The sequence below is a fragment of the Prunus avium genome, chromosome 4, assembly GCF_965620075.1.
Source record: "Prunus avium chromosome 4, drPruAviu1.hap1.1, whole genome shotgun sequence".
Taxonomy (NCBI): domain Eukaryota; kingdom Viridiplantae; phylum Streptophyta; class Magnoliopsida; order Rosales; family Rosaceae; genus Prunus; species Prunus avium.
In genome coordinates this window covers 35,502,028-35,523,203 of record NC_142287.1, presented here as the reverse complement: position 1 = coordinate 35,523,203, position 21,176 = coordinate 35,502,028, and the positions used below count along the sequence as shown (strand labels likewise).

Below are 21,176 nucleotides of genomic sequence, written 5' to 3'. Positions count from 1 at the left end.
TGTTGTATGGCATCATTATTCCTTTTTCTTTGTTAATAATGACATCATAAGGTTGTTTCATTCCTTTTGTTTTCGAGGTTTGCTACCCGACCTTGGTCGTTGGGGGACCCTACTAGGCCCGGAGGGTTGGGGTTGTGCTTTGTGCGACTTCACCACCAAGATCAAAGATCAAGGTTTAGTCTTTAGATGAACAGCCCAAGAACACCATACCTCATTCAAGAGGGTTTCAATCAAACAACCAATCATTTTAATGCTCTGCTTAGTTATAAGCCCACGCTACTAGACTCAGCTCATTCCTTTTGTTTTCAATACTTTGTAAATGCAGTTTGTGCATGATTGTATAATTTAAGAAGAGTAATGCTACACTTACCACATTTATATTCCATTTTTCTATATCACATGATGTGGCATGTCCATATCATATGCCACATCAATTAAATCAATAAAGTATATTTTAATTAAGAAAATTATAAAAATAAATACTGGAATAAATCATAAAAGAAAAAAAAAAGTAACTAATTTCAATTGACATAGTTGTCTACTTTAGTTATAAGATGATATACAAATGTGATAAAAGTAGCATTATTCATTTAAGAAATATAATAAAAACAACAAATAGTTTTAATTCTTGTTTTTTCGACACGGCATCATTATTAAGTTATGTGATTAGAGAGATATGTAATGTGATGAAATTGATAGAAAGAAGTGTTGTATTCAACCCAATAAAGTTTTTGTTTCTTCCTCTTTTGGGCAATGTCATGTGGTGAAAGTGAAACAAATGAAAATGAACTATAAAAGACTCTTATTTATCTTTTTGTCTTTGAAGAGTATAATCCTCATGGGTTATGTCGTAATGGTGAATAAATTTTGTTATTCTTTTTTCGCTATACTAGTTTTGAATAAGTTTTCTTGGTCCATGAAAAAACAAGTATTTCCCTTGACGTATAGTTTGAATAATGAATAGCTCATGGTAAACAAACAAAAAGTAGATACAAACAGGAGCCATAACACTAGCGATCCCTCGGACCAGAAAAAAAAAAAAGAAGACAAAAAAGACTAGTGATCCCAAGACTCACGTGCCTTCTCTTCAATTTCTTGTTTCATATTTATATATATAAGACTATAATAAGAACCATTTTATTAAGTGGTCAAATAATTTCGAATTCAAGTGATTTTGTGTAAATATGATATTTGAATTGAGATAATATCTAAAAATTAAACATTTCGGATTATTGAAATACAATGTGTGAGGGTGAAGGTGAAGGTGAACCAACAAATGATTTTTAATAATAAAACCCGTAGCATAGCCGCTCGGCTATACTATTTATAAAATAGTTAGAACAATTAATTTTGTTATTAAAATGCAACAAAAGAAAAACGCATCCGTTTTCGTTTTCATTGACCAAGCAGTTGACATCGATGCCATGAAGTACCATCATCACATTCATACTTTCCTCTTTTCGCATTCTCGAAACCAAGAAATTCAACCTAAAATTCCGCCTACAATTAGTTTCCATACAAATTAAATGAGGTCTTTAGAAATCAAATGCATTTGAAGGGTGTTTTTCGATTTCGAAGTCAAAGTCTCTCAACCATTCATCTCTTCTTCCTGTAGGAAAAATATGTATTGTCAAAATTTTAGCAATCTTAAACAAGGTGGATTTGGGCGGTGGGTGTTTCATTGTCACAAAATTAATATATGCGTGGTTTTCACAGCAATTGTCAACAAATGCCTACGCTATGATTTGTCGGCAGCGACTCGATTTTTTCTACGGTCAGCTTGGAGTATAATTGAATATATTTGGCCATTTTTCTACCACAAAAACATGTAATGTAATTTGAACGTATGATCTCAATTATCGAATTACAACATAACATATTCATCTAAATAATACTGTTCATCCTAACACGTCTTCCATACAAGAATACTGGTATATTTGTTTTCTTCTTATAATTTGGGCTTTTTCTTTGGCTGGGAATACATATTTGAAGTTTTTTCAGTTGACGTTTAGGATTTTATGGTTTTTTAATTTTTTGTTACAAGGCAGGCCGAAGCCCCAAAAAAGAAACCTAACAAGGCACAGCCCTACTATGGGCTCTTCCTAGATCATTATCCAGCAACAAGCTTGAGAGAGAGAGACATAGTGATGAAGCCCTAAGGGGTAACTCATACCCCGAGTTAGTGAGGTGGCCAGTCGCTTTGTTTTGCTCCCTGTAGATATGAGAGACATTGCATCTCCAATCACGGATTTTATGGATATCAAAGCTGGGAATATCATGCTTCCCATTACCTGTGTCTGCATTGTTTTCAAAAGTTGCTTTTGATTTGGTAAAGTCCATCGTCTTATAATTGGCCAACACATGCTAAAAGTCTTAATGGTTTCAATTCTGGCCAATGATTTGCACCATTTAAATGAAACCAATTTGTTCATGTGACCATGTCTGCATTAAAAGTACAGCTTCCTAAATCACAAGAAGGGAACTTATTTATTAAAAGTAACCCTGTTTTACTTACTCTCTAATCACTGTTACTTAGGTATGCCTGAAGCCAAATTATATATATTATATTCAAAGGCAAGGGAAAAGAAAAGTAAACCATTCGCTTTTATACAGTTTTTCTGGCATTCAATTTCTTACAAGTTTGCCAATAGATTTGGTTTGGCCAATCACCAAAAACCCAGTGCCAAAAGAATTCCAGACCTCTAGGCCAAATTCCAACCTTGCTGGGGCCCAGCCAACACAAAAACACCAGAAATCCAAACCCAACAGCAACACCTGCAAATTGGGTTTTGGAATCACATGTCTTGTCTACCACCCAAAACCCTAACATTGAGCTCAAACTGCCTCAACCTGCCTTTCAAAAGCCGAAAAGAAAAAAAAAAGGAAACAAAAGCCAAACGCAAATCCAGTCACTCTCTCACTCAACATATTCAAACATATACGCACACTAACCCCACTACCCTCTCTCTCTCTCTCTCTTCTTTCTCTCTCTTTACACAGTGATATATGTCGCCTTCAATTGCGACTTTCCACCACTCACATTCTTCTCTCTCTCTGTCTGCTTTGTGATTTGTATATATAATTTTTTTAGGGTTTTGGGCTAATGAGTCAAGTTAAGGAATCAGACGACGAGCCTGTGGCTCAGTCTCTTGAAAGCGATAAGCCCGAAATTGGGAGTATTGAGAGTATTGAAGAAGACGAAGAAGAAGAAGAAGAAGAAGAGCCTGTGGACAAGCCCGGCGATCCCATGGAGGAAGACTCCGTCAGTCCCGCCGCCGTCTTCTGTATTCGGCTCAAGCAGCCCAGGTCCAATTTGCAGCACAAGATGAGCGTCCCCGAGCTTTGTCGCAATTTTAGGTAATGTTGAACGGAATTCGAGCTCCAATCTGTTGAATTTTGAGTTTTCTTCGTTGAATTGTGTTGTTCTCTTTTGGGACATTTGATTGAATTGTATTTGATATTGGGTTTCAAGCGTTATTATGATGATTCATGAATGAAATGAAAAGACTCGTATTGGTTTGAGCTCGCTAGTTGTTTATGCATGGAGAAAAATTCTAAATTTACTGAAATGAAACATTTTTTTTGGTTATACAGTGTATAGTAAGGTGGGAAGTTCACTTGTATCGGTTTGAGCTCGCTAGTTGTTTGTTCATGGAGAACAATTCTAAATTTACTGAAAAATTCAAACTTTCATATTCCCCCTTTATTCACATTTAGAAAATACTTCTTGAGCTTTTCAGTTAATAAAGAAGGCAATAACTGGTTTTCAACATCATGGAAAGTAATTAATGGGCGAAGGTTCATATGGAAATACCTATAACTAGATTAATAAAAACCCAAAATCTCTCACAACATTTCAAGTTCAACCCTTTTTCTTTGCTTCCCACCTTACCAGACACCGTATCACAGCAAATTTTGTTTGATTCAGTAAATTTAGCAAGGATATCAGCCACTTCGACAACAATGGATCAAATTTTTTTTTTTTTTTCACTTCTTCATTCCGTGTTTGGTTTTAGTAATAATAACTTGCCTTAGTATCAAAGATGTTACAGGTTATCATCTGCCTTTTGGTAAAGATAACCAGAAATCTCGGAAATAAGAAGAAGCATAAGTGCAAAGCTAACTTGAATTGATTGACTTCCTGAATCCCAAACATCATGATACGGCAAATAACCCTGTTCACCTTACATGCATAGATATTCATGGAGATTTTCTCGTTATAATGGTCAGTATTAGTATCTGTGCTCAATATTGATTTGATGAAAAAATTACATATAAACAATTGTATTAACAACACTAGATTTTCTTGGTGCAAATTTTAAGAAATAGTTCTTTACCATCTGGTATGCTTCTCTTGAGGTGACTGATATTTGGGGGTTGTATAATAAATATACATATTTTTGTTTAAATTATATGTTTTCAGTTGCATACACAGGATTTGGCATAATGGGTACTCTTTTTATTTGTTTCGCAGTGCTGTTGCTTGGTGTGGGAAGCTGAATGCTATAGCTTGTGCATCAGAAACATGTGCTAGAATTCCAAGGTTATCATTGTTTGTTTATTGGCTCAATTTCTTAGACCATGAGAGATTGTCTCACTAATTGTATCATGAAATGTGGGATTTATTTTGTTGTGATAATCTCTGTGATTGCTGGAACCTACAATTTAGTTTTGTTTTGGGGTTCTAGTTGGATTCAGAAAGCACTACGAAAAGTTAAGAATGGTTCTCCCTAGAATGTTTAAGAATTGGAGCTACTTTTAAGAATACCAGAGCATCTTACTTTCCTTATTCTGAGATCCAAATGGAGCATTAAGGAATCACTAGAGTGTAAAATCTAGCCAGCCTGGTTGATGGGCATTAAAGCTTGGTTAAGTTTTGGCCTAAGTTAAAAAAAAAAAAAAAAATCTTTCTTAGTATTTATATTGTATTCATGTATGGTTATGACTTTTCTTCTTTTTATTGGTTTTGCTGTAGTTCTAATGCAAATACACCTTTTTGGATTCCCATACATATTGTGATCCCAGAGCGACCAACTGAGTGTGCAGTGTTTAATGTCAATGCAGGTATTTTACTGATTTACTCTGCTTTATAAGAGACTTTAGGTTCTTTGCTTAACTTTGCTGCACTGCAACTCGTTCACTGAATTGCTTGATAACTATGGAGGTTTAATAATCCTCTTTTAAGTACTTTGGGAGGCAAAGCTCTCATATGATTTTATAGATAGATGCTTTTGAAGCTAGAGTGAAGTTGCATGGTTGAACATGATTGAGTGTCAATGGTCATTATACGGTTTCCGTAATGCAGAGATAGCTATGCAAGAAAAATTATTTGATGCTTTTAGGGTTATTAATTACTGATTTTATGAGCATCCCATAGTTCACCAGCTTTAAGTGTTCAACCCTTTCCCATTTCTTATGGCTGTTCTGTAAAGGAATTAAAGCTAGGGTCATGCCCTAATTTGGGAGAAGCTTCGTCAATAGACATTTGGCATATGATGATTAGCATGTGTTTTTTTATTCAATAGGTTAGTTCAAGAAGTTATATATATATATATATATATATATATATATATATAGTTAGAGTAATTCACTAGTTTTTGGTGATGCCATTTTTTTCTTTCCCCCCCCAAAAAAAACATTGGTTCTAACTTTATGAATTGTTATTGTTACATTGAATATATTTTGCAGATTCTCCTCGTGATTCTGTTCAGTTTATTGAGTGGTCGCCTACCTCTTGCCCTCGTGCCTTACTAATTGCTAATTTCCATGGGAGAATAACAATCTGGACTCAGCCTTCTCAAGTAAGCTAGACTTGCCGCACTGATTTCTCCAAAATCTTGGATAGATGAATTTTTCCCCTTAAAACTTTTTGATGTGGCTTTTGCCTTTTCCCTCAACGTTTCTTTTTGATTAGCTATTATTGAAATGTTTATCTTGGTCTGTCTGTATAGGGGCCAGCTAATCTAGTACGTGATGCTAGCCGGTGGCAACGAGAGCATGAATGGCAACAGGATATTGCAGTTGTCACAAAGTGGTTGTCAGGGGTGTCTCCAGTAAGCAATTTTGTTGGCTTCTACTCATCTGGATTTAAATGCATCTCATTCTGTTTATCTGAGTGTATTTTGTCAACTCATCTGGATTTAAATGCAATATTTTGGTGTTCTTAATGATTATATCAACTTCCCATTTCATGTCTACTGGTGTCATCCTCTCAGATGATGTCGATGTTCTAATGTTGTTTTTTCCCCTGATTCTGATGAACCAGTATAGGTGGCTTTCCTCAAAATCAAGTGCTGCCTCAAATGCAAAGTCAACTTTTGAAGAAAAATTTCTTTCACAGCAGTCTCAAAATTCAGGTTTTTTTTCTTCTTCTTCCATCGCAACCTCTCTTAATTCCATGTTTGTAAAAACATGAAATTTAAAATTTTCATTGTACAGTGTAAGTTTGGGTGGTATCTGATGCAATATTTTGTTTTTTTGTTTCAGCTAGGTGGCCCAATTTTCTTTGCGTTTGTTCTGTTTTCTCTTCAGGCTCTGTTCAGCTTCACTGGTCCCAGTGGCCTCCTAATCAGAATAGTGCTGCACCAAAGTGGTTTCAAACGAGCAAGGGACTCTTGGGTGCTGGGCCTAGTGGGATCATGGCTGCTGATGCTATCATAACAGACAGCGGTGCCATGCATGTGGCAGGTGTTCCAATTGTAAACCCATCTACTGTTGTTGTTTGGGAGGTCACTCCTGGACTTGGAAATGGATTTCAGGTAACTCCGAAGATTAGCACGAGCAATGGGGTCCCACCTTCACTAAATCCACCCAATTGGGCAGGTTTTTCCCCTTTGGCTGCATATTTATTTAGCTGGCAAGATTATTTAATATCAGAAGCAAAACAAGGGCGAAAGCAGACAGATCCAGATTTCAGTGATACTGTACCACTTCATTGCTCTCCGGTTTCAAATTTTTCAGCATATGTGAGTCCTGAGGCTGCAGCTCAATCTGCAACGACCACTACGTGGGGATCTGGAGTTACTGCTGTTGCCTTTGATCCAACTCGTGGTGGTTCTGTCATTGCTGTTGTCATTGTTGAGGGTAATAATTTTGTTTTTTCTGGAAAACCTTTTTACTAAATTCAATTGCAAGCTGTCAGTTGCATTTGTTTGTTCACCTTTCTCAGTTTTTCCTAATCCAGTGGTACATTCTTCCCAAATTTTTTGTCCTTAAGTTATTTGTTAGACATCTTTGCAGCCTTATGTTTATTATTTCTTTCCTTATTCTTTACCTTACCTTTGATTCTTACGTGAGATTTTAAATTTTATTCAATGTGACACCTCAGGTAACAACAGCCCAACACTAGTTTTCTTGGTCTTTTATCTTCGTTAAGTGTTAATTGTCTATCATTGAACTTGAAAATGACCTTTTCTGATCTACAGATAATGGGGTTTAGGAAATTAAGTGATGATGATCAATAACGTTTGTTTGTTAGTTATTTTAATTTAATTTAATTTTTTTGCATAGGGAATAATTTTTTCTTATAAATACACAGGAACTATATTAGAAGCATAAAATTCATCATATGATTTTCACCTTTGCAGGACAATACATGTCTCCTTATGATCCAGATGAGGGTCCTTCAATTACAGGATGGAGAGTGCAACGATGGGAATCATCCCTTCAGACTGTTGTTCTTCATCAAATATTTGGAAATCCTACTTCCAGTTTTGGTGGGCAGGCACCCATGCAAACAGTTTGGCTGTCCAAAGTGGACACAAGCATACAACCAACTAATGATTTTAAAAGTCACCAAGCAGCTGCATCAGGAGCAACCTCCGATGCAAGGAAGACAACTGATTCTAGCCTTGAGAAGTCAAAACGAGTTAGTTTTGATCCTTTTGACCTGCCAAGTGATGTTAGAACACTTGCTCGAATAGTCTATTCTGCTCATGGTGGTGAGATTGCTGTTGCTTTTCTCCGGGGTGGGGTTCACATCTTTTCTGGTCCGAGCTTTGCGCCTGTTGATAACTACCAGATTAACGTTGGATCTGCAATAGCTACTCCTGCCTTCTCATCAACAAGCTGCTGCTCAGCTTCTGTTTGGCATGATAGTGGTAAGGACCGTACCGTTTTAAAAATAATACGTGTCCTTCCTCCTGCTGTTTCTAGCAGTCAAGTGAAGACAAACTCATCAACCTGGGAACGTGCAATTGCGGAAAGGTACTTCTTAAAAGCGGTTAACATTTGTATATTCCACCCAGACGAACCTTGAGGCCCCAAAATTAGATCTTAATGGATGTTTAAGTTACATCAGATAGAGGGATCAATTTTTTTTTTCCCTCTTTCTTTCAATAAGACTGATGATTTTCATTGCAGGTTTTGGTGGAGTCTTTTGGTTGGGGTTGATTGGTGGGATGCTGTTGGATGCACACAGAGTGCTGCCGAGGATGGCATTGGTAATGGTGGCATGTAATACATGAAACTTAGGAAGAAAAATAAATGTCTCCTTTATATATGCATTTTCATGCAAAAAATTTCTTAAGTGATGTGCATCTGCGTTTCTGACCTTGGTATTTGTTTCTGTTGCAGTTTATCTGAATAGTGTCATTGCAGTACTTGATGCAGATTTTCATTCTCTTCCTTCTACTCAGCACAGGCAACAGTATGGTCCTGTAAGTTTTTCTGGCCGTAACATGGGTTATTCAAAATTCTTATGGATATTACTTTTTCACATGCTTATCTGCTCATGACAATAAGTGAATGTGTGTTATCTTTTTTTATCCACTTTTTTGGGTTCGGGACTGGGATTGGTATGTCATTCACCATTACCATGCCAGTTTCAGTTTCATATCTTTGTTCATTTCTTTTGTTGTTTTGACTAACAAAATTCTCTCTATAATGATGCAGAGCCTAGACAGGATAAAATGCAGGCTACTGGAAGGTACAAATGCACAAGAAGTTAGGGCAATGGTTCTGGACATGCAAGCCAGGCTGTTGCTTGACATGCTGGGGAAAGGAATAGAGTCAGCATTGATTAATCCATCTGCTTTGGTAGCAGAGCCATGGCAGGCATCTGGTGAAACGTTATCGGGCATAGATCCTGAAGCAATGGCTGTTGAACCAGCACTAGTTCCAAATATTCAGGTTTGCTGTTGATTGTTGAACTTTTTAATTTTGTACTTTCATTTTCTCCTGTTAAAGGTTATACACTGAATGCATGCATTACTGTCTAAATTTTGATAACTAATCGGTGGTTGTGTTACATGGTATTTTTCTTTCATTGTTTTTTTTAATTGCTAAATGTGTTGTCATAGTGTAGTGTGGAATCCAGTCATATAGGTGCATAGTTGTGAATTAATTTTTTGGCCCTCATTTCCATGAAATGAATAGTAGAACTGCCCAAGCTGAGCGTGTTGGGCGTGTATAGCCCCAGTACTGATATGGAAATGGGGTTTTTCTTCAAATTTGCACCTTTGTTATTTCCTAATTTTTGCACTGTAATACAGGCTTACGTTGATGCAGTTCTTGATTTAGCTTCTCATTTCATTACTCGCTTGCGGCGCTATGCAAGCTTTTGTCGCACATTGGCGAGCCATGCTGGTTCTGCAGGAACTGGCAGCAATCGCAATATGGTGGCTAGTCCTACCCAAAGTTCTGCTTCTCCAGCAACAAGTCAGGGTCAGTATCTCTTAGTCTTCTCATTATGAAAAAGTGTAATTGATTATTTCTATTGTTGGGTTCACATGAAAAAAGGTTAAAAAGAATAAAAATCAAGTTATTATGCCCTACATCAGGATTGACCAGATGGGGTTGGTCCTAAATCCCAAACCATTTAGATGTTAGAATATCTTCTGATGCATCTGAGGGTTTGTGTGGCATGATTTTTCATACTCATGTCATGAGACGGTTGCTGATTGTTTTCTTCTCTTATTTTGTATCCGTATTTCGCATTGCTTGCAGTGCAGCATTTCTTTGATAATGTAATGCTATATTTTTTCAGGAGGCCAAAGTGGAACTACAACTGCCACAGGAAACACCCAGATGCAAGCTTGGGTACAAGGTGCTATTGCAAAGATTAGTAGTACCTCTGATGGAGTGCCCAATTCAACTCCAAACCCCATCAGTGGACCATCTTCCTTCATGCCAATAAGTATCAACACAGGAACATTTCCTGGAACACCTGCTGTTAGGCTCATTGGGGATTGCCACTTTCTTCATAGGTTATGCCAGCTTTTGCTTTTCTGTTTTTTCTTTCGTCGAACCCAGCTACCTCGTTTTGTTGGGGGTGCACAGAGAAATACTGATGCAAATATGCAAAAGCCACAGCCTGGTGCTCCTGGGAAGGTGGAGGAGGTCAGCTCTGTTACTGTAAAGCCATCGTCAACCATGGTTAGACAGGATGAGGGTCAGGTAGCTCGGGCTGGTCAGATCATACCTGGCGCAAAAGGAGCTGAAGAAGGACCTGCTGGAAGGTCGAGATTGGGTGCTGGAAATGCTGGTCAGGGATACACTTTTGAGGAGGTATTATGATGTAGGATATGGGTGAATTGAGTATTTAGATAGTTTAGCGGAAGCGAAAACAATAGAAAACAGAAAATAGAACAAAAGGGATAGGTCTGGAATCACTCCAGGGGTTTGGCTTCACACCAGGGGTTTGGCTTCACACCAAGTAGTCTCCAATCTCTGGAACATAAGCTTTTCTTTATATCTCAACAACTGAATTTTAAAGAACTACATGGGGGGTATTTATAGCAAACTAAAACCTAGAGACAATAGGATAAAAATCCCTTACTAAAATAGAAATCCTAATCCACCAAGGAACTAAGTAAAAATAAACTAGGAAACTTAAATCAAATCCAACTAAAAATCTGGAAACTAAAATCCTAGTGAAATCTGGAAAACTTGAGAATCTAGGAAACTAATAAATCAGGAAACTAACAAATGATGTCCGCATCATATTAACTGATCTCTGCCCTGAATATGATGTATGGCTTTAATTGTTTATATCTGGCTTATATCTATTATTTGATTTGTGAACTGCAAATGGGTTTTTCAAGCTTCGTGTCTCATATTCTGAAATTTAAGTGTAAGGGCATTTTCAATTGATTGGATAATTCTGTCCATAAAAGAAAATCAGTAAACAGATCCTAGAATGACATAATGCACCCTGTTGCTGTCCCGTAGGTTAAAGTCCTTTTCCTCATCCTTATGGATCTTTGCCGGCGAACAGCAACCCTGGCACATCCATTGCCAGTTTCTCAGGTGGGAAGCAGCAACATTCAGGTGCGGCTGCATTACATTGATGGCAATTATACTGTACTTCCAGAGGTTGTCGAAGCATCACTTGGCCCTCATATGCAGGTATGGTTTCCTAAAACACCACTGATTATGGTGGAGTTGCATGGGTTCTGCTTTCACTTGTCATCGATAATGTAGGCCTGTGATATTACAATGACCTGGGAGTAAAATAAATGAGGATCAACTTTCTTGCTAACTGGTTGCTTAAAATTCCCTGACGTTCATACAGTAATGTATAGTTTTTATTTTTATTTTTTTTAAGTGTCAATCACAATCTTCTTCTCTCTTTCTGATGGTAAAACAGAATATGCCCCGGCCTAGAGGTGCAGATGCTGCTGGTCTATTACTCAGAGAGTTAGAACTTCACCCTCCAGCTGAAGAGTGGCACAGGCGGAATATGTATGGTGGGCCTTGGTCGGATCCAGATGATATGGGTCCTCAAGATGATACTCCCAAGCTTTGTAATTCTGCTGACCCACTTGGTTCCAACTCATTGGAAAGTTGTGAGGTTTATTATGGAGCCCATGGTCTGTGGCCTAGGAAGCGCAGGATGTCTGAAAGAGATGCAGCCTTTGGCTTAAACACTTCTGTGGGTCTGGGGGCATATCTTGGTATAATGGGATCACGGAGAGATGTTGTTACTGCCGTATGGAAGACTGGTCTTGAAGGGGTTTGGTACAAGGTTTGATATCAAAAGTCCTCCATGGTTTTTTGTCTCCCCATCTTATAGTTTTTGGCCCTTTGGATCTTATTTTCTACTCTTATTTGCATGCAGTGCATAAGATGTTTGCGGCAGACTTCAGCCTTTGCTTCTCCTGGTGCTACTAGTCGACCTAATCAAACTGGGCGGGAGACTTGGTGGATCAGCCGTTGGGCTTACTGCTGTCCTATGTGTGGTGGAACATGGGTTCGAGTTGTATAGATGACTAAACTTATAGGTGTGTTCCTTTTCGTTTTTTACATGGAACGAGCTCCAAGGTGGACAGACCATTGCTGATCATTGACAACTGAATGATGCGCCACTGCTGATTGTTGATAACTGAGTCATATGATGCAGATTGGACATACAGAATCATTCGTGAAGGCGATCATTTTAGAAGATGATCCTGGTCAGTAATCAAACTCATCATGATCAGATAATACCAGCTATGTTTTTAGTCTTGCTTATTTACAAGTATGGTATAGAACTCTCCGTATCTGCATCTCCTTAGGGTTTATTTTTTCCTTTTCTTTTGGGGATGGGGGGAGGATTTAAAGGCGGACCGATTAGGTTACTTTCAGTATAGAATAAGACTATTTTGTTGAGAATTCATGTTGGCTTGAGCAGTTGACCCAGGGTATAGGGTATTCTGTGGCTCCACATCAAACTTGTTACCCATAACAAACTAGCCTTTTGACATGGACGCATTAATAACATTAAGATGACTAGAAAGTTCAATGAGTTATGTTGCGCAATTGGTCTTCTTCTAGTTAATGATCATGATTTCACCTTCCCCATTCTGTTAACAAATTAGGAACATTGTAATACAAATCAATAGGTGACCATTAAATAAAACTCAACTATTTTGTGACGCATTAGATTGAGTTTTCTTGATTATTTTCAGGTTTTCGTTTTGCAGGTTGTAAATCCTCTAGCCCTGACCTTGATTTATCCATTTCACTTGTAGTGAGAACATCACATTTGATTTATTAGTACACACGTATGTAAAGCGTAATAGCTGCCAGTGGGGAACACAGTCGTGATCATCGTAGCCTCGGGAAACATTTCTCTCGTGAGTTTAGTTCTTGATGGACTTGCTCTATTGATTTATTAGGTTGGCCAGTTTTGTAAACAGTAATAACGGGCTTGAACATTATTTGGGAGAAGGGTGTGAAGAAGGCAGGAGGGTGCTTGGTAGGTAGGTTCCTGTTAATTATAATGTAAGCAGCAAATCAATATATTATATTATAGCCCTTTTGGACATATGGGGAAACTCAAGGGGTTCCAGATGAGAGGAGGCCATCTGATAGATGATGGGATTATGGTGGTTTTTGTTTTTGTTTTTTTTTGGGATTCTGCTTGTTCAGCGAATGACTAGTCAAATGGACCTGTATACGTCTGATGTTACATGCCATATAAATTTTCTCCCCCATTTGTGACTTCGTGTTAATTTATTCTTTTTCTTCTTTTTCTGGTCGATTTTCTTTTTCATTGTGTATAAATATGATGTCTAATGTTGCATGCCACCAAGATTAACTGTCTAACAACGCAAGATATCTTGATTGGTAAACATCATATTTTGAGCATTCCATCATAATGCACGACCTGTTTTTTGGTTGAAAATAAAGGAAAAACATGTTTTGTTTTGGGTATGGAAAAAAAATATTGATCTCGGCTGCAAAGAATTTTCCACAATTACTGATGTCAATGAAGGAAAATGCGGTTCATAGCACTGTCAGACTGATCGAGTGCCAAAGTTAATGATCTCCTCCTTAAATAGGGTTACCTTCCTAATTTTCTTAAAAAGGAGGATCCTAAAAGGATTTTGGGTGACCGAGGGGTTTACCTCAGTGGTGAGGTCCCTCCCCCTACCCACCTTGGTCACCACTTCGAATTCCAGGAAAAGTGCCCCCTCCCCAAATCGTTGCATTTCCTAAAAAAGAAAAAAAGAAGGATTTGGGGTCAATATCTATTTCCAAAAAAGAAAGTTATGGTTTAGGTTTTAAGGCAAATCTTCCCTTTTCTATGTGTACGATTTTATTTTACTTGTCCAATACAATTATTAATATCTTTGAATGTGTGTTATTTTAACTCCTTGTTCTTCATATGATATGGGTGCCCAGCCTCTTCAACATTGGGGTGTATTCAATTTAGATTTTAAAAGATTTTAAAGAAGTTTAAAAGTTTAAGTGTATTCAATCACGATTTTATAGAAGTCTATTCAATTATGGGTGTATTCAATTCAGACTTTTTAAATTCCATTCAAATTTGGATGTATTCAATCACCACTTTAAAAGAATTCATAAAAGTTTGGGTATATTCAAAAGCTCATTGATTTTAAAGGAAATACAAAAAGTGGTGGATTTCGTTTGATAATAGACTAATTTTAGGCTATGACAAATCTTTGCTTCTCCCTAGAGATTTTGATAGATATATTATTTTTATTCTCAAAATATGATTTTTCACCACTTCTTCTACTACCACCAACTTATCATGACTATCACCATAGTTGTTGCCGCCGCCCCCACCACCACCAAAGTCATCGCCGTCGTTGTCGCCACCACCACCGCCATCTTTGCCACCCCTAGCACCACCACCACCCACCATCGCCCCCACCACTAGCCCCACCATCACCCCCATGGTCACCACCACCCTTACCCCCACCTCCACCACCACTACCACTCCCATTATCAGCCCCACCATCACCACCACCACAACCACTGCCAGCATCATCACTATCGTTGCCACTGCCACCTCCACCACGTCACTCCCACCACCACCATCACTATCACCCCAACCTCCTCCACTACCTCACTCCCACCGCCACCCCTACTACCTCCCCCACAAATCACCATCACCGCCGCCATTACCATCACCACCACCGCCATCGCTATAAACTCCATTAAAATCAATAATAAATTTCTAACAAACTCAGTTAAAATCTATACACGATTTCAGTCAAAATCTATGTGGAGTTTGTAGAATTCAATTAAACTCCATCAACTTTATAACTCTCTTATAATCATTTAAAATCTAAATTGAATAGACCCTTAACTCATTCTCATTATTAAAACTTTTCTTAAACTTTTGCATTTTACTTTTGTTATTTAAATTCAAACCATATGATGGTGAACATAACAATGGTCATTCATGCCTAGTTGTTTAGCAAGTTTTTCCATTAAAATATAGTATACTAACCCTATAAGAGAAGAACAAAATATTGGGATAAAAACCACCTTTTACTTCAGACATTTTCTAAATAGATGGATTCTCACATCTTCAAGCATAATAGACCATGTACTGCAAGTTGCAATCATTTGCAATAAAAATAATACACCATGTAGACATCAATATGATAGGAAGTAATGCATGGCTAAACAAAACCATGACATTTATGACAAACGACATAAAAGAGTACTCTTTTTTCTTTTTCTTTTATTGTATGCAGTCCCATCACCAACCATAGAGATACGGGGCCATATGTAGGAGTTGAATTAGATATGTCAGGACATTTTCTTTCCTGAAGTGAGTTACTCTGATGTCTATGAAGATCAAGGGCGGAACCAGGAATTTTTTAACGGATGGGCTAGCTAAAGTTATTAGCTTAAAATCTAATGCTCTTTCTATTTTATTTTTATACTTACAATTTCTATATTTTTCTAGAAATAAAAGTATACATTAAATCATATAAACCACGCACATAGGGTGACACCACAATAGAAAAGTGGATCAAACTCTCCCTCTCTCCCCCAAGTGCACTCGGGTTCAATTTGCTAGTTCATAACTCCTTTGACTAAAGTTATTAGCCATCAAATCCAATTTTTATACATATTATTTGACATCTCCATTGGAGGTGCCCTTAACTGAGCAAACAAATTAAATATAAGATGATTGTAGGCCCATAGGTTGAGTGGACAAGGGGTTATTAGGCTATATTTGGGTGGACTACTAATCTTTTATAGAGTGAAATCACATAAAAATACATATAATATTTTTAAATATTTTTTAAAGGCTACCTGGGCTAGAGCCCATGGTAGCCTTGTTGCTAGTTCCGCCCATATTGAAGACTACAAGTCTACAATTACTTTAAAACATTTAAAATAAAAATAAAAATGTCTCATTATTTGTTAAATTGTCATTGACATTTAATCTTCATCAACCTTTTGCTTTAACTCTAGAGTACCATTAACTCTCCATTCTTTACTATTTCAAGGGACAAGTGTTGAAAGTAAAACAACCAAAGTACCATTAACTCTCCATTCTCTACTATTTCAAAGGACGAGTGTTGAAAGTAAAACAACTAGTATAATCGTTGCAAGTAAAAGCAGAAGGAATATGTTTCCCCTTGCATTTCGGGCACTTAGAAGGCTAGTGGTCACCTAGCTTCCCACACAGTGGCGGAGCTAGGATTTCACATTAAAGGGGGCCATTCACAAAAATTTTAAAAATAATTCGAATAGGAGCCCTCAAGCGCTAACTGGGTTAATAAGTTAATAATATAATATCATTTCATATTGATTAATAATTTATCCATTTATTACAATCATAATTGTCTTGAATATCATATTTAACATGGTTGAATATTAATCTCATCATCTACACTATTAAAGACTCAAAATTTAATAATTTATACTTCAACAGAGAGAAGAAATACAAAAAATGTTCATAAATCCCAATATTAAGATGCCCTACTTAGACATGTAAAATAGGAGAAATGGAAATTTATAAAGCTTAAGTTAATCAAAAGAGGAAGAGAATGAGAAAAAAAAAAAAAGAGTTTTTACTCCAAGAAGCAAACATATAGCAACACATATAAGTAAAAATATGAGAAAATAAAAAATATGAGTGAGGGCCTGGGCCCACCCTGGTCCTTAGGTGGCTCCGCCACTGTTCCCACAGATTAAACAATCCTTGAGAATGGCGCATCCTTCACTTAGGCCACAATCAGCACAACATGAGCCTATAAAGCAGCATCCGCAAAGCTTGCAAATTACCTCACAACCCTCACCAAGAGTTGCGTTCTTTGGGACATGATGCTTGTAAGGGCATAGTTGCGTAATGTGCTCACCCACCTTTAAACAATACATACATTCACCTGTGTGCAATTTGTTATCCATTGTTAAATACAACAAAAGCAATAAAAATAGAGATTTTCTATTTAAACCCCGCACTTCTCTTTGTTCACCTCAATACTTAAATCATTAAGCTGTAAGTTTTATTATTGTATAAAAAGACAAAAAAGGTCATCCAACTTAATAATTAACCCTAGTACATCTATACACACACCTCACACACCCCACCACTCTTCATATAAAGTTTTAGAAAAATACAAACTCCTCTACATTCTATTGCCAGATTACTCTTTTCTTTTAAAGACGTAGAACATTGACGAGCCTACCTCTTTAAATATGCATGGGAGTTGATGGAAAGGCTTGTTGATTGTCAACTCAACAATACCCAAGTGTTCGAATTCCAATTACAGTTCTTGGAGAGAGATAAAGCTATTCTCTTTCTCTAGAAAGTATTAAATTTCGGGTTTGGAGTTCCATTTGTTTGTGTTTTTTTTTTTTCTGCTGGGAACAAAGAAAATTGTGGGGTTTAAATAGAAAATCTCTTTTATTTCTTATTTTTCCAGTTTGGGAAGATAGTGGGGTTTTCTTAGAAATTGTGAAAATTTAAATTAAAAGATGAGGTGAACTTAAAACATGGGGTGAACTAAGAGAAGTGTGGGGTTTAAATAGAAAATCTCTAAAAATAATCATTTAAGTTTTATTAATTTTAAAAAGACAATGAATGACTCAAGATGATAAAACCTAGAAATAAGTATTGTCAGCACATTACATAGAAAAACGACAAATACATAGATATTATGTCAATGAATATATGTAAATAGATTAGATGCGGGTGCATTTTTTTTTCCTTTTTTTTTTTGTCCATAAAATCAAAAGTTTACCAATAAAAGTAGGAGGGAGGACGCAATCTAATTCTTTTTTTCCCTTTGTTTTGTCTCTAAGATCAATAAGTCAAAGTGGTTTAGCCTAATGGACAAGGGCCTTCATTTACAAACCTATGGTCTCATATTCAAATCTCCATGACACCTTGGTAGTGTTGTGTATGAAAAACCTAACTCTGCTTGTAGTTCAGACTATCGCTTATATTAAAAAAAATAAAAAGCATACCAATTTCTTAAGGTGTTAGTTCTTCACCCTCTGATTCTTCCCTCTCAAATTCTTCCCCCTCAAATTTTTCAGCCTTTGATTCTTCAGCCTTTCTCCCTATTTCCATGATATTACATTGTTAAATACAAAAAGAAAAAAGAAAAAAAAAGAGGTGATGTCAAAGAACTTAGAAGGAATGACACCTATGATCCCATCAACAAATAACAATATTATTAAACAGTGGTTAAACATCATGCAAACACCAAAATAACTTGGTTGGAGAAAACATCTTTTTAACATACAAGATATTATGTCATAAAATAGAGAAGCTGCATGTATTTTTTTCATTTATTGTCTCTAAAAAGAGCATACCAATAGGATTAGGAAAGAGGAGGCTATCTATTTTTCTTCTTCTAACTTGTAGTTTAGACTATCGCTTATATTCACACAAAAAAAATATCAAAAGCATACCAGTAGGACTAGGAGGGCCCCAGTGTAGAATAAGAGAAGTCTCAATTTCATTTATTCAAACCCCCATGACACCTTGGTAGTGTTGTGTGTGAGAAACCTAACTCTACTTGTAGTTTAGACTATTGCTCGTATTGAAACAAAATCAAAAGCATACCAATTTCTTCAGGTGTTAGTTCTTCACCCTCTGATGCTTCACCCTCAAATTCTTCCCCCTCAAATTCTTCGCCCTCTGATTCTTCACCCTCTGATTCCTCACCCTTTGATTCTTCAGCCTTTCTCCCTGTTTCCATGCAATTACATTGTTAAATACAAAAAGAAAAAAGAAAACAAACAGGGTAATGTCAAAGAACTTAGAAGGAAACAATGGTTATACATCATGCAAACACCAAAACAACTTGGCTGGAAAAATCATCTTTTTAACATATATACAAGATCTTATGTCATAAAATAGAGAAGCTGCATGCATTTTTTTCCTTTATTGTCTCTAAAATCAAGAGCATACCAATAGGATTAGGAAAGAGGAGGCTATCTATTTTTCTTCTTCTAACTTGTAGTTTTGACTATCGCTTATATTCACACACAAAAAATATCGAAAGCATACCAGTAGGACTAGGAGGCCCCGGTGTAGAATAAGAAAAGTCTTAATTTCATTTCTTTGTTCTTCATCCATTAGTTCTTCATCTTCATCCATTACTTCTTCATCTTCATCAATTAGTTCTGTAGTCTTTGGTTCTTTAACCATGATATCTGTTTGCATGCAATTACATTATTAATTAAAAAAAAGAAGAAGGAAGTGTGGTGATGATATCAAAGAAGTTAGAAGGAATTATCAACAAATCATTATATATCGGCTATCCATCATGTGCACACCAAAATAACTTGGCTGGAGAAATCATTTTCAAAAACTGATTCAAAACTTTGGCATAATATACATCCTCGAATTTCACCAACAAAAATAAAATAAAAACAACAGTCCAACAACTTCAATTACCTCCCATAAAATAAAAGAGACGCTCACACAATTTTTTTTGGGGAGAAATACACTCAATTAACCAAATGGAGCAATGAACTCGTAAATGATTTTTCTCTAAAAGTATTTCCAAATCAAATAGAACAATATGACTGACTGGAGGCAAGGGCCTTATTAAGAATCAAAGAAACAGAAATTAGCCAGGCAAATAAACACCCTTTAAGAATCAAAACATTACATTCCAAATGCCTTAGTATATCTTTTTTCCTTCATCAAAATCAAAATCACATTTCGCAAAAGTTGAGTGCTTTTTGTTCAACTTTTTCTATTGTGTATTCTATTCAAAAGCATCTTTACTGCATTCACTTGGGCAACCTTTCATTAAAGTTTCTATGTGACGGAAACCACGAGCCCTCCCTTCGAAGTAGATCTGTGGTAAATGCGGCCAGTTAGAATACTTCTGTATCCCCTCCATGACTTCATTGTCCGTAAGAAGATCAAAACTTCCAAATTCAACCTCATAATACTTCAAAAGAGTAACAGCCATTCTGCTAAATTCACATTTGGGCTCCTCAGGGGTTCCTTTCATGAAAAGCATGACTCGATTAGAGTCAATTAGCTTTTGCAGCCGCCTTTTCAAAGCATCTTCAAGGCCATTTTGCGCTTGATTTTGCTCATGGGAAGATCCAGTTTCTTTTGCTAACTCTTGGACTATCCCAAGGCTGGCAGGAGCAGGAGCAGACCTAGCAACTTTATTGGCCAAACTAGATGGATCTGCACCCTCTGATGTATCAAGGACCTTTCCATCCTGACAAAAGAAAACACAAACAAAAAATGACCAAGAGAAGAACAACATACAGAACAAGCGTAGAACCCAAGCCAACAACGAAATTAGTTACAAAAGTTTATCAACAGCAAAATTCAAGCAAACATGTATATATTAATTTATACCCAATAAGCATACCTTCATAAAGGCAGAGTAATGCACATCAGAAACTGAAAAAGGTTCAGGCTGTTCTTCAGCTTCAACCTACAATATTTATCAGCAATTAGAGATTAAAAACACAACACCAACACACACATAAAACGCCATAAAAAACCCAGTTAGAGATGAAAAGTAACCTCGTCCATGTGCTTCGAAGCCTCACACCCCGAGGGCCAGACCGCGTTATCAAGCTCCTTAAATTGCACATCCTTCAATGATCCACTCATTGATGGCGGAGTCTTCCAAATTCTAAACCCTAAACGCATAAAAACAAACAGAGAGATGAAGACGAAGAATGAAAACACAGATTTAATTTTAAAGACCGAGGCATAATAAATTTAGGGAAACAACCTTTTTCCTAAAGAATTTAGGGAAACTTTTTAAATAAATATCCTTTATTAATTAGACTTCTAAAACAAGATAACTTAATTGATATAAAATAAAAAACAAAAGTAAATTTAATATTTTAAAGGTTAAAATAACGTGGTGGGTATTTGTTTTATTTATAAAACTTCCATTACTTCTTATTTTTTATATTTCAAAAATATATCCCTTCCAAAAAAGACTTTGAGCTGCCAAGTGATGTTAAAACACTTGCTCGGATAGTCT

The 21,176-nt window shown here is 36.6% G+C and overlaps 2 protein-coding genes across 4 annotated transcripts; one reads left to right on the top strand and one right to left on the bottom strand.

Moving 5' to 3' along the window:
- The first annotated feature begins 2,657 nt into the window (after positions 1-2,657).
- SFR6 (sensitive to freezing 6) lies at positions 2,658-13,462 on the top strand. Of its 3 annotated transcripts, none has more exons than XM_088251889.1 (18): positions 2,658-3,357; positions 4,475-4,543; positions 4,976-5,064; positions 5,689-5,801; positions 5,952-6,053; positions 6,266-6,356; positions 6,487-7,083; positions 7,587-8,205; positions 8,362-8,441; positions 8,575-8,657; positions 8,893-9,129; positions 9,492-9,663; positions 9,986-10,506; positions 11,170-11,346; positions 11,588-11,965; positions 12,059-12,221; positions 12,341-12,392; positions 12,951-13,462. In XM_088251889.1, the coding sequence occupies exons 1-16, from the start codon at positions 3,104-3,106 to the stop codon at positions 12,203-12,205; spliced, it is 3,729 nt and encodes a 1,242-aa protein (XP_088108015.1). In that variant the 5' UTR covers positions 2,658-3,103; the 3' UTR covers positions 12,206-12,221; positions 12,341-12,392; positions 12,951-13,462. The 3 variants fall into 3 exon arrangements, with proteins under 3 accessions (XP_088108015.1, XP_088108013.1, XP_088108014.1); XM_088251887.1 differs by having other exon boundaries at positions 12,903-13,462; XM_088251888.1 differs by having other exon boundaries at positions 12,888-13,462.
- Positions 13,463-19,785: 6,323 nt separating this feature from the next.
- LOC110766740 (monothiol glutaredoxin-S17-like) lies at positions 19,786-20,922 on the bottom strand. The gene is made up of 3 exons (XM_021970107.2): positions 20,705-20,922; positions 20,547-20,612; positions 19,786-20,390 (listed from the first exon to the last, which is right to left on the bottom strand). Exons 1-3 carry the CDS (start codon positions 20,831-20,833, stop codon positions 19,920-19,922), a joined length of 666 nt encoding a protein of 221 aa, XP_021825799.1. The 5' UTR covers positions 20,834-20,922; the 3' UTR covers positions 19,786-19,919.
- Positions 20,923-21,176: the final 254 nt, after the last annotated feature.